This window comes from Heterodontus francisci, chromosome 24, assembly GCF_036365525.1.
Source record: "Heterodontus francisci isolate sHetFra1 chromosome 24, sHetFra1.hap1, whole genome shotgun sequence".
NCBI lineage: Eukaryota > Metazoa > Chordata > Chondrichthyes > Heterodontiformes > Heterodontidae > Heterodontus > Heterodontus francisci.
Window position 1 is genome coordinate 20,142,356 of NC_090394.1, and position 14,420 is coordinate 20,156,775.

Here is a 14,420-nt window from a genome sequence, read left to right on the forward strand (position 1 = left end):
GGGGGGAATGGCATTACTGGGGGCACAACTCTGCATGCATGTGTACCAAGGTCGGAGGGGGGAATGGCATTACTGGGGGCACAACTCTGCAGACATGATGGGAAGTGAGAGGGGGGATAATCTTACTGGGGGCACAAATTTGCAGGCAGGAAGGGAGGGGGGGATGGCATTACTGGGGGCACAACTCTGCAGGCATGGGATCAACTGCATACCCTCCCTCTGTAAAGGGGGGCACTCTGTGCCATTAAGTGTTTGTTTGTGTGAGTGAAAGAACGATGGCACTCTGGGAACCCTGTGTATGGGGAGGGTGCCATGAATGGTAGGCGTGTAAAGATAATTTGGCTGCTGGGCCAATTGATGCAGCTGCTGCAATCTGAATGTGGTAATGCTGTGCCACTCTTAGTGGAAGCTAATATGGGCCATGCCACACAGTTAATGCATGAAAGCACTTGATGTACCAGCCAACATCAAACTTTGCCCTGCTATGTACCTTTTGACAATTTTGAAAATGCTGGTCCCTTTAGTTAAACAGGACTCATTTCAGGGTTAATAGAGAGCAGGTGATGCTCATTATAGTTTTGTATTTAAGGGCTGGGTTTTTGCCCAGTTGGGGAGTTGCCTCTGGACAGAGTGTTCGTCCAGAAGGAAAGAGTGGGAACTGATGTTTGGACTGAACTGAGTTGCCAATAAAACAGTTGCAGATCAGAGACTGTCATTGGCTTCCTCGATTTGGTGACTGGACATTTGCCTGTTTAGCACCTTTTTGAGGAAGTGAAAGAACTGAGTTTAATTGCTACTTGGAGATGGGGATGGTACACCCTATAATCATTGATTCACTTGTCGTGAGGAGCCATATTTTCCGCATGCAAAACCAAGGCAGGTGCAGCACATGTAGAGGCCCCCAGTCGTGAGCAGCAGCCGCCAACAAGACGACCTCGGCACTAAAGCGTGGCTACCCGACCAGACTCGATGACATGTCGTAGTCAGGTCGGGTCTCCCTCCCGGGTCCAGCATTCGGACTCTGGTCAGGTCGGGCTGGACGTGGACAGTGCTGCCATGCTCTGGGAAGTAATCTTCAAGTGAACATTCTGGACATCAAGGCGGGAAACGTGCAGTCTGGACTCCGCACTCTGCAGTAAAGCCTGACTACATGTGTCGGGGTTGGGTTGGGCATTTAAGAAATTTTAAAGGACTCTGGCCCGGGTTGGGTTCGGGTTGACGGTCAGGTTTTAATTTTATACCCAAGCCAGGCTTTACTCGGCACTATAGGTCACCGCACATCTACAGGTCCCACATGACATGTCCGAGCGCCAGTGTCCGAGGCGACTGCAGATGTCCAGAGGCTGTGTCACATCTCTGCCCTGCTAAACGATGTCCCGCAGCCAATGGGTCTCTGTGGACATCCTATGCCTGTGGTCCTCAAAGTGACAGCGGTTGCCAACTTCTATGCCTCAGCATTATTTCAGGGACCCACCGGCGACCTATGTGGTGTCACACAATCTGCAGTACACTGCTGCATCAGGGACGTCCCTGATGCCCTGTACTGGAAGGCCATTGACTATGTCCACTTCAGGACAGACCCTGAGAACCAGGCCCAGAGGGTTATTGGATTTGGCTCCATTGCGGGATTACCACAGGTGCAAGGGGTCATAGACTGCACCCATGTGGCCATCACGGCTCCTGCCGGCCGACCAGCTGCATACCTCAACCGAAAAGGCTTCCACTCCTTCAACGTGCAGCTGGTATGTGGCCACCATAATAGCTTTATGCAAATCTTTTCCAGTTTTCCAGGCAGCTGCAATGATGCTATCATCCTGTGCCAGTCCCAAGGGATCTTTGCTGTTCACGAAACTGGCTCAGATCATGGGGTGGCTTCCTGGAGACCACGCCAGCCACGGAGCTACGCAAGCCACCATTGAGCAGGTGATTGGCATGCTAAAAAGCCCTTCCGCCTGGATAGATTGTGTGGTGCCCTGCAGTACGAGCCGGAAAGTGTAGCTCGTATCGTTGCTGTTTGCTGTGCTCTGCACAACTATGCACTCAATAGGGGGGAGGCCTTGCCTTTTGAGGAGCGATGTGAGCAGGACTCATCCTCGGACGATGATGATGCAGAGGGCTTGCAGCAGGAAAGGCGCACACGAGCATCCAGGCTCAGCATGCAGTGCGAGCAGCGAGCAAGGGCTGCACGGCAATGACATTGATCGACGATTCTCCACACCATAAAGACCACCAGGTGCTATGCAAGCCACACAGCACCTTCATTAACCTGTTGTGCAGCAGCAGACTGAGCCAATGTCCATGTTACTGCATCCGTGGAGACGCACATGAGTAATACTGGCATGGCAATGATATTCCATACATTGGCAGTTCTGAAAGGCCAGTGATGTAATGGGAGGAGATACGATTGGTACATACTGGCACACTTCATTCACACAGTAAAAGCAACGCACATGGTAGTGAAGAACATTCAGTGATTTAACTTTTTACAGTGTTGTGCCACCCGTGCATACCTATTTGTGTAGGTGTTTTTCTGAAGCTCTTGGAGGTGCTCCTTCACGGTGCTTCTTCAGTGCTTGCAGGCTGATGGAGGATAGTGCTCTTTGGCTGTAGATGACTTTGGCGGTCGTTTTCTGTGCGCACAATGCCTGGAGGGTCCCGGTTGACTGGGGGAATCCTGCGTCAGCGCAGAACTCTCCTCCGATGTCGTGGCTGTTGGAGCTTAACTCACCGTTGGAGGGTCCGGTGTTCACATTGGGGTCCTCCCTCAAATAATTCCAGATATGGTGCGCAAGCTCTCCTCCTCCATCTCAAGGCTCCTTTGAATCTCTGCTCTCCCGGGAAGGGGCAGGGACAGTCTCTATGCCCCTGGTCCCCCTCTCGCCTTGCGACTGACTTGTGAATCTGATGGCCTCGGCAAGGGATTGCAGGTTAGTGCATATTAATGGAATCGGGCTCACCAGGAGGGCCGCCATCGTCTCCATGGACAAACCCATCGCTCAAATACCTGGGACACGGCAGCTGTTATAGCCCGGATGGACTCCTCCATCGTCTGCTCAAGGCTGCGCATGGCCTGTGGCATCTCCATGTTGCCATGACTACAGTTGCCACTCCAGCATGCCTTGTGCTGTTGACAAGAGGATCATCAGTAGCCTTTGACTCAGCATTAGCCTGGCCACTCTCAGCCCTCCGACTGTCAGGGGTGTCGGCTTTCTCAGCCTCAGTCAGCTGCTTGGGCGCGTGTGTAGTGCTCTCGCCACCTTGTGACCCAGACTGTAATGCCGACCGGATTCCCACTGACTGAATTTGCGCTGGTGGAAGGTGCGGCAGTGTCATGGGAAGCTGCTTTCTCGGAGGATGTCTCTTCCTCAGGTACAGGAGGTGGCTTGAGTCCCCAGGGCCAACTCAACGCGTTGATCTGCAAGATACAGTGAGAAGAGCATATTGTCAGTCTTTATGGTGAGCATTTAACTGTTGCAGCATACAAGGCTACTGGCCAAGTGCTAGAAAATGGGATTAGAATGGGTAGGTACTTGATGGCTGACACAGACACAATGGGCCTGTTTCTGTGCTGTATGACTCTGACTCTAGTACGATTTTCACACTGAATATCGCAGTCGCGATATTGAGGCTAAACCAGTGTTTTATACAGATTTATTATAATTTCCTTGCTTTTGTACTCCAGGCCTGTATTTATAAAACCCAGATTTCAAATGCTTAATTAACTGCTTTCTCAACCTGCCCTGGAACCTTCAATGATTTATGCATATATGCCCTAGGACCCTCTGCTCCTGCATCCTCTTTAGAATTGTACCCTTTATTTTATATTGCCCATCCTCATTTTTCCTACCAAAATGTATTACATAACACTTCTCTGCATTAAATTTCATCTGTCACCTGTCCACCCATTCCATAAGCCAATGTCTTTTTTTTAAGTCTATCACTATCCTCCTCTTCAGTTCACGATATTTCCAAGTTTCGTATCATCTGCAAATTTTGAAATTGTGCCCTGTACGCCCATGGATGCTTGTCAAGGCAATCTGAGTTGTCGTTTGTGGACAATTGAAGCAGGGAAGACATTGGGGAACATGAGCCTCAAAATGATCAAGACTTGCATTTAAAACATAACATTTGAAATTGGAATAAGAGTAGGACCTTCAGCCCTTTAAGCCTGCCCCGCCATTCAATAAGATCATGGCTGATCTGCCCCAGACCTCAACTCCTCTTTCATGCCAGCTCCTCATAGCCCTCAACTCCCCGATATTTCAAAAATCTATCTACTTCCTCTTTAAATACTTTCAGTGATCTAGCCTCCACAACTCTCGGGTAGAGAATGCCAGACATTCACTACCCTCAGAAGAAATTCCTTTGCATCTCAGTTTTAAATGAATTTTCCTTATTCTGTAATTATGTCCCCTAATTCGAGATTCCCCCACGAGTGGAAACATCTTCTCAACATCTACCCTGTCAAGTCCCCTCAGAATCTTGTACGTTTCTATAACATCACCTCTCATTCTTCTAAACTCTAATAAATAAAGGCCTAACCTGTTTAGCCATTCTTGATAAGTTAACCCCTTTATCCCAGGAATCAGCCTTGTGAATCTTTTTTTTTGTGAACTGCTTCCAATGTCAGTATATCCTTTCTTAAATATGGGGACCACAACTGTACACAGTACTCCAGTTGCGGCCTCACCAACACCCTGTACAGTTGTAGCATGACTTCCCTGTTTTTAAACTCCAACCCCTGAGCAATAAAAGCCAAAATTTCATTTGCCTTCTTAATTACTTGCTGCACCTGCATGCTAACTTTTTGTTTCATGTACAAGAATGCTCAGATCTCTGTGTGCTGCATTTTTTTGGAGTCTCCATTTAAATAATCTGCTTTTTGATTCTTCCTACCAAAATGCATGATCTCACTTTCCGATATTAGTCTCCATCTGCCAAGTTTTTGCTCACTCACTCAACCTATCTATATCCCCTTGAAGATTTCTTATGTCCTCATTACAGCATGCCCTCCCACCTATTTTTGTATAGTCTGCAAATTTGGATATATTGCACTCTGCCCCCTCTTCCAAGTCATTAAAATAGATAGCAAATAATTGAGGCCCTCGGACTGATCCTTGTGGCACTCCGCTAGTTATGTCTTTCCAACCTGAAAAAGACCCATTAATCCCGACTGTTTTCTGTGAGTTAACCAATCCTCAATCCATGAGGATAATACATTACTCCCAATGCCATGAGCTCCTATCTTGAGCAATAATCTTTTATGTGGCACCTTATCGATTGCCTTCTGGAAATCTAAATACAGTACATCTACCAGTTCTCCTTTATCAACTCTGCTTGTTGTATCCTCAAAGAACTCTAGCAAATTTGTCAAACATGATTTCCCTTTCGCAAAACCATGTTGACTCTGATTGCATTAAGCTTTTCCAAATGTAATGCTATTTCTTCCTTAATAATTGTAGCATTTTCCCAATGACTGATAGTATGCTGACTGGCCTATAGTTTCCTGCTTTTTGTCTCCCTCCCTTCTTGAATGGGGGCGTCACGTTAGAGGTTTTCCAATCCGTTGGGACCCTTCTGGAATCCAGTGAGTTCTGGAATATTTCGAGCAATGCCTCCACTATCTCTGCAGCCACTTCCTTTAAAACCCTTGGATGTAGGCCATCAGATCCTGATGACTTGTCTACCTTTAGTCCCATTAGTTTGTCAAATACTTTGTCCCTCGTGATAGAGACTGTTGCAAGATCTTTCCTCCCATTAGCTCCTTGCTTATCTGTTATCTGTGGGATGTTTATAGTGTCCTCCACAGTGAAGACCGATGCAAAATATTGGTTTAAATTATCTGCCATTTCCCTGTTCCCCATTATCAATTCTCCAGTCCCATCCTCCAAGGATCCCACCACTTTAGCTACGCTCTTTTTATATACCCATAGAAGCTCTTTGTTTTTATATTTCTTGCCAATTTACTTTCATCAATTTTCTCCTCCTTTACTAGCTTTTGAGTCATTTGTTGCTGGTTACTTAAAAAAAAAAATTCCCAATCCTCTAGCCTACCACTAGTTTTCGCCGCTTTGTATGCCTTAGTTTTTGATTGGATACTCTCCTTGACTGCCTTTGTTAACCACGGATGGTTCACCCTTCTCGGAGTCCTTTTTGACCGGGATAAGTATTTGCTGAGTGTTATGAAATATCTTTTAAATGAGGGCAGGGCAAGAAATTATCTCCGGGACCCGCCACGGGCCTCAACATCGGGAAGGCCTAGTCCTATGTTGGCGGTGAGGCCTCATGGCAGCCCCCCCCCACCCACCAGCTGTTCGGCGATGGGAGCCAAATTTAAATGTTAATATAAATGAATATATTATCTTCTCGTTCCCACCTTACGTCCCAGTGCGATTTTGGTGCTGGGGCTGGCACTCCTGCGTCTTCCAGGGATCTGATGGGGAGGGGGAGCAGGTAAGTTTTCCAGTGCGGCAGTGAGGGGTGGAGCGGCATCAAAGTCATTTCATTCGGGTAGGGAGTGGTGGAAAGGGGTAAAGCGTAAAGTTTATGAACCGGGGGGTGGGGGGGGGTGCGGCGGTGGTGTGGAGGTCAGGTGCACAATTTAAGTGTTTTTGGGGGTGAGGAAGAGGGCAGGTAGTTAATTCTATGGTTATGGAGGGCGATGGGAGAGAGTCGAGATCTATTTAATTTTTAAAATCAATATATCTTTAAATATTTAAATTTAAAGTTAGGGCTTGAAGTCCTTTAAAAATGGTGTCAGCGCCTGTGCAAAGGCAGCTGATGCCACTTCCGGGGATGGTCTGCCCGCTCCTTCCACGTCACCGCACTTAATATTGCAACGGCTCCACGTTGTGTGGTCCGTCCGTTGTTTACGCCAAGTATAAAGTTTGGCCCAGTGTTTTTCTTCGCTGGACACTATAGTCAGGGTCTTCCATTGCTGTACTTGGCAGCCTGAAATTGTCTCCTCGTTCATTTTACTCAGTAGAAAATTGCAAAACGGTTAGTGCATAAGTGGAAAACTCCCTGGTTCGAATGTTTAACTTCTCAGCCAGGTGGGCTATCAGCTCAAGCATTTGTTCCTGTTGATTCAGCATTCCTACTTGGAGAGAAAATAAACAAAATCACCAGAAGTGCAATGGGAAATTTGACTTGTAATCAACAACTGCCTCACCTGAGTGATTAAGTAAGACAGTTGATAAAAGAATCAATCTGCCTGTTATCAGCTCAACAGCACAGTATGCTGGGTATCTATTATTACCAATCCTCCTTCATCACTCTCACCTTTCAAAATCATCCTCATCTTCCTCATCTACTCCCTCTGCGCGTGCTTCCCTCACTGAATTTACTTTCATGCTGTATATCTTCAATCTCTACAGTGAGAGACTGCTCATCTTCAGAGATTTCAACCTCCCCAAAGCTCATGTTGTCCAACAACAGCTGATTTTATTTGCCTTGCTGGTACCCACACACACTGCAAACTCCCTTGGCCTTGAGACCCCTGAGCTGTCAATCACAAGACTCTCAATAGTACCATTTCTCCTTTTGTCATGCCCTGATTCCTAGCACCATCCGAAGAAGGGTCACTGACCCGAAACGTTAACTCTGCTTCTCTTTCCACAGATGCTGCCAGACCTGCTGAGTGAATCCAGCATTTCTTGTTTTTGTCTCATCATCAGTAGCTCTTTTTTAAAACAAAAAGTCACTCTTCGTCTCACTGCTGCATCCGAGTGGCTTGCTAGGCTACTTCAGAGTTGACCACAGTGTGAGACTGGAGTCGCATATATGCCAGACTGATTAAGGATGTTAGGATTAATTCCCAAAAGTACATTGTGAACCTATTGGATTTTTACAACAACTTCATGGTTATTTTTACTGCTAACAGCTTTGTTTTTTATCTCCTAGATTTTTAAAAACTGAATTGAAATTCTCAAACTGCAGTTTTTGGACCAGCAAAATATTACTGGTGGTGTTCACAGCAAATTTTAAACACTTCTGATTTTATTGTGTTTCAGGTGGAATCGAAATGCTAAGTTTCTTTCTAATTAGATTAGACTGCATTTAAAAAAAAACTTGGTTAAATAATGCTGCTAGCATTCTTGTAATGAACAGTATTTTTAAAATAAATTATGAATAATTCTAAAATTTTTCTCTTTTTTTTTATTCCAGAGTCCACTTGTTTCGAGATGATTCTTTGTAAATGAACATCCAGCAGAGGCCCAGTAACAGAGTCAGGGCAGGTATGCACTTGCACAAAATGAGTAAATCTCGGATCTTCCAGATCTGCGGCATCATGGCCTCTGTGTTTATGATTCTACTGATCATATTTTATTGGGATGATGTGGGAACAGCCCATTTGTACTTGCACACTGCTATCTCTAAGATTCAAGTCATGCATCTGCCTACCATGACAAACCTAACCCATGACCAGTCAAATTCCAAAAGGACAATAGAAGTAAGAATGCCGAGTTCCGAAGCTGATATTCAGAATGATCTTGAATTAACGTATGTGGAAAACACAAATAGATACCAGGGAGAAGGGAAGTCCCATGAGATGGAACCAACCTTCAATGCAATATCTGTACCCAGCCTTGAGAAATTCCAAAGCTTTAACTTGGGAATCAATGCTGCAAAAACTAAGAGTGAGTTAGAATGGATACAGAATGAAAGGAAACAGAAAATTAAAGATGTTTGCACAGACTCCAGTATCATGTTCTCAGGGAAAAATAGGAATTTTGAAGATATTCCAAATAAAGATTTGGACCATTTAATTGTGGATGACCGGCATGGGATTATTTACTGTTATGTTCCCAAAGTGGCCTGCACTAATTGGAAGCGGATCATGATCCTATTAAGCGCAAGTCTTTTAAAGCAAGGCACTCCATATCATGATCCACTTGAAATCCCCAGGGATCTTGTGCATAACTCCAGCAGCCATTTCACATTCAATAAGTTCTGGAAGCGCTATGGAAAGTTCTCAAAACATCTCATGAAGATCAAACTGAAAAAGTACACCAAGTTTCTCTTTGTACGCGATCCTTTTGTCAGACTAATTTCAGCATTTCGCAGTAAGTTTGGAGTTAAGAATGCAGATTTTTACAATCGCTTTGCAATCCCAATGCTCCAATTGTATGCTAATTATTCGGACCCGCCACCATCTGTCAATGAGGCTTTCTCTGCAGGAATAAAGCCCACCTTTATTAACTTCATTCAGTATTTGTTGGACCCTCGGACTGAGAAAGATATGCCTTTTAATGAACATTGGCGGCAGATATATAGGCTATGTCACCCATGTCAAATAAATTATGACTTTATTGGAAAACTTGAAAGTTTGGATGAGGATTCCAGTTACTTACTTAAGTTGCTGAATGTGGAAAAGCTTGTTCAGTTTCCACCCAGTTTACGGAACCGGACTGTTAACAGCTGGGAAGAGGACTGGTTTTCAAAAATTCCACTGGCTTGGAGGAAAAAGCTGTATGAACTTTATAAGCCTGACTTTGTTTTCTTTGGTTATCCCAAGCCGGCAAATTTATTATTTGACTGATCTCAAAGACGCACGAAAAGCCTTAAAGAAAACGGATATGCAGTCAACGCCTCGTGTGCAACTCCTTGAATAACCTCATCTTGCCAAAAAAAATGTTGGAAGTATAGTGATGTCACAATTTTCAAAACACTGATTACATCACAACATGGGAAGTTCTTCCGCATCCCCATGTACTAATCTCAAACTGTAAAAATAATATTTTTATATTGGCCAGTAAAGGATTTTGAGCAGGTGACCTTGTCAATGGATAGACTTGATAACCTGCCGGAAGTCCAGCCTGATAACCCAGTTTCTGTTTTTTATATTCCATAGAGGTTAAACTGATAGGCAGTGGAATGCAATCACTGGTATTTAACAATGAAATGTTCCTTACAATGATGCAATTATGATATTTTGAACGATTGAATGTTGATAACTCCATAGCAGTCAGTGAAAAATCGGAAGCAATTTTACTTGTGTTCTTTGAGGTTTAAACAAGAAGTGTATAGTATTGGTTATTGGAATCTGTCTCAGGCTTGATACTAGGAGAAAGGGTCTGGCTTTATCAATACCTGCTAACTGCTGTGATATTGATTTTAAGTATAATTTCCTGCAACTTTAATATCTCATGGCTTTAAAAGTCCAGACTTGGGATTACCTATTCACTTGATTTGCTTGCTTTCTTTGTACTCATTTCAATCTTGAAGATGTCCTGCATAATAGGTTTTGGCCCATCACCTGGGCTTCTCATTCTTTTTTTGAAACTAGACTAGCCTAATACTGCACACACCTTCTGATTTCTGTAATTCAATCTGGTATAACAACTTCAAAGTAATTTCTCTTGGGCAAGTTGAGTCAATGATGAAGAATTCTTACTTGAACTAAAATATCCCTCTGATCAGACTGCGAGAGTGCAATATTGGGTTAATACTAAACATAACCCTACTACTATTACAGGCAAATTGTAACTTTAATTTAATTTTATTTCTACTAAGCATAAGGGCTACAATCAATGACGCTTGTCGCCATTGTGCTTGGAAAAGTGTCAAAGCAAATCATGTGCCTTGTATTCCCCCACTGCAGCAAATATGTTTTGCACATAATTCAGCAAGTGTCAAATTTTAGTTAGTAAGTTGAGCTACTGACCCTAGTCAATAAAGCCACATAGAAATGTGTCAAAATATTGATTAACGGTAAATATTATACAAATATATATTTTATACATTTAAGAGATAAAGCAATATATTTTCTTTGAGAGTTACAGAAGTGTCTTTATTAATTCAGGGGATTTTTGAAAACTTTGTATAGCCGAAGAGATTATTGATGAAGGAAAAACTAGGGGATTATTTTCTGTACTAAATCAACTTGCCTTTTTTTAAAAAAAAAACTTACTTTAAAAGATGATTTAAACAAGAATAACTTTAACCTCATTGAAATCTGATATTTTGGATCTCTGTTCCTCTCCCATTAGCTACATAATGACTGCTTTAATTTTAATGGGGATTGACTGGCCCTTTGGAGCAGACGGAAATGTTCATCTGTGGAAAAGATTTTGCTGGTCTTGAAGCACCAGCTGCCATTAAATCAGTGGAGCTCTTCCAGAATGCACACATTAAAATTCAGGCTTCTGCAACACTCCTTATTTGGGTTCACTGCCAAAAGGCAGGTTCTCTAAGCAAAACTCTCATCTGCTATGATCTGAAACTTCATATGCATGCAGTATATTATACAGTGTTTTACAGTACTAATAACTGTAATATTTTGACCATATTAAGGAAAGACTTGTGTCCCAAAGCACATCACAGTCAATGAATTGTAGTCACTGTTGTTTTATAAGCAAAAACCCACTATAATGTCTCTCAAACTGCAATGTGGTAAATGAATGACCAGTTAATCTGCCTACCTGAACTGATGAATGTCTAACCCAAAGAATGGCATCTCTGGCAATGTAGCATTCCCTCAGTTTAGATTCTGTGTTCAAGTCCTGGGCTGGGATGTGAGCCCGTCACTTTCTGATGTAAAACCAAGAAGGCCAAAACTGAGCCAAGCTTATACTTAAAGCACTGGAGACCCACATGGGTTTTTCACCACACTCCTCTGTACCCTGACAGGCAGAAACCTCACATTGTCAGCACATATGGTTAAAACTAATAGCCTAATCTATCCACAAGTGAGAGAATTACTTATGAGTAGAAAAATACTCCAGATGGAGTTCCGGGCAAGAACCTGGTAGGGAGGGGGAAGGAATAACATTTTCAGGGCGGGAGGGGTGGAGGAGCGGGGAAATCAATTTTTATTGGATGTGGGGATGGTGGGATGGGGCTGAAGGGCAAAAGGTTGGAGTTTGGGGGGTTGGTGGTGGCGGGGAAGTTCGGGTGTTTGAAAAATCAATGGATGGCCATTTCATTGCCTGAATTGGGGGGTGTTGGAGAAGGGCCTCCATCACTTATTTGTATCTGTCATTCATATTTCCCCTTTTAAAAATTAAACTTGTTGGTAGGGGCTTAAAACCCTTTCAAAATGGCGCCTGTGCAGTGGCGCCGGACGCCATTGCCAGGGAGGCGGAGGCCGCCCCTTCTACGTCATCGGGGGCGGCCTCTATTTAAATGAGTCCCCGCATGTAATATCGTGGGGCTCAGGGACAGTGCATCCGCATGGCCAATATCTTTGCCTAAAACTTCATATGCCGTTCTTAGAGTTTGCCACCGCAAACTGCGACGCACTCATAAAATTCAGCCCATGGAGTCGAGCAACATCACATTGGAAATTTGTTTAGGCCAAATGGTCCCCTATGCAAGTTCGAGTGCTGCCATATTTCCTTTTCTACCACACAGACTTGGGAACCTTTTTCGAAATGTTAACTCGAGGCCATTTTGAATTTACAATATATTGGCCTAAAACTTCATATGCAAATTTTACAGTTTGCAGCAAGACTGACTCTGCTATCACGTATGCAATCTGCTGTATCATTCTGGTTAGGCTGGGTAGGGATATCAAATTCTGGCTGTTCAAGATTAAATATGTGATTAAAAACATGAGATTAAAGATTATTGTTTTTTGAAAAACGTGGGGTACTTTATACAGAAATTATCCCCCAGTGCCGTCTTTCCTTTTATAACTATTGTTTCAAAACTGCAATCAATATTTATCTTATTCCTTAAATTGAAAACACATCCACCCTATTGACTACTGGTCCCAATTAGCAACAGTGAAGGTGAACATGTGAAAGTCTCCTCCAAATGCATTTTGCTTCATACATGTAATTAGTTAAATGGGCTTCAGGCATAAAATTAAATATGCTGCATACTAAGAGGTTATTCCTAATGGTCCCTGGCTTCACTATTGCATTTTCTTGACATGCTTACCAGCTATCTATATTGCCAACTGCTGTGCACTTATCTCCAATCAAGAGGTGATGAGCAACTTGTTCCATACCTTTTCCTAAGAGGTGCGAGAGTGCAAAAGTAAACAATTTTTTAATCCTGCTTTCTCTCTTTCTGTCCCTTCTCCCTCACCACTCCAGCGACTTCTCTTCGCCTTCAGTTAGGACCACTACTCTTTAATGATCTGTATGACTGACATGCAAGGCCTAATTTCAAAGTTTGCAAATGGCACGAAACTTGTAAAAATGAGCATGATAGTAACTGACTTGAGGACATAGACTGGGCAGGCATGTGGGAGATGAATTTAATGCAAAAAAAAAATGAGATGATTCATTTTGATAGGTTGTGGGAACGAAATATAAAGTAAATGGGGCAATTTTAAAAGGAATGCAGGAACAGAGATCTGGAGATATACATAAGCAGGACAAGTTGAGAAGGCTGTCTCTTTCTTATAGCTTATGTGGATATAGAGCAGCAGCTGTAATTTTACATTCAGCTGGTTAAGCCAGATAATTGTCAGGAGTAGCAGATTGTATAGCTGTGATGCTTCCTCCTTCATTGCAGATCAGGCATTCAGTTGTTATATATTCCATTGGTCTGTTCCGGGTGACCACAGTCGCACACTGGAGATTTTTTAATTTTCCATTTGTGCATCAAGTTTAGACACATTAAAGTTGTTAAAAAGGCAAATGGATCCTTGACTTTATTAATAGAGGCATAGAGTTTAAAAGCAGGAAGTTATGTTAAACCTTTATAAATGCTGATTTGGCCTCAGCTGGAGTATTGTGGCCAATTCTGGGCACCACACTTCAGGAAGAATGTTCAGTCCTTAGTGAGGGTGCAGAGGAGGCTGACTAGGATGGTGCCACGGATGCAGGACTTCAATTATGTTGACGCTGAGACTTGTTCTTATCAATAAAAGCAAAATACTGCGGATGCTGGAAATCTGAAATAAAAACAAGAAATGCTGGAACCACTCAGCAGGTCTGGCAGCATTTGTGAAAAGAGAAGCAGAGTTGACGTTTCGGGTCAGTGACCCTTCTTTGGACCCTTTGTTCTTATCAAAGCAGACAGTTAAGGGGAAATTTGATACAGGTGTCCAAAATTATGATGGATTTTGATGGAAACTGTTTCCAGTAGCAGAACAGTGGCGCAGTGGTTAGCACCGCAGCCTCACAGCTCCAGTGACCCGGGTTCAATTCTGGGCACTGCCTGTGTGGAGTTTGCAAGTTCTCCCTGTGTCTGCGTGGGTTTCCTCCGGGTGCTCCGGTTTCCTCCCACAAGCCAAAAGACTTGCAGGTTGGTAGGTAAATTGGCCATTATAAATTGCCCCTAGTATAGGTAGGTGGTAGGGAAATATAGGGACAGGTGGGGATGTGGTAGGAATATGGGATTAGTGTAGGATTAGTATAAATGGGTGGTTGATGTTCGGCACAGACTCGGTGGGCCGAAGGGCCTGTTTCAGTGCTGTATCTCTAATCTAATCTAAAACTGTCAGTAATGAGAGGACATAGATT

The 14,420-nt window shown here is 43.5% G+C and overlaps 1 protein-coding gene across 1 annotated transcript in view; it reads left to right on the plus strand.

The window, feature by feature from the left end:
- The window catches only part of LOC137383231 (carbohydrate sulfotransferase 12-like), a 29,810-nt gene extending 18,054 nt beyond the window's left edge, over nucleotides 1-11,756 (plus strand). Inside the window, exon 2 of the mRNA XM_068055738.1 lies at nucleotides 8,167-11,756. Coding sequence (XP_067911839.1) covers nucleotides 8,198-9,541 — 1,344 coding nt within the window. The 5' untranslated portion in view covers nucleotides 8,167-8,197 and the 3' untranslated portion in view covers nucleotides 9,542-11,756. The remainder of the gene's footprint in view (nucleotides 1-8,166) is intronic.
- The last annotated feature ends 2,664 nt before the right edge of the window (nucleotides 11,757-14,420 follow it).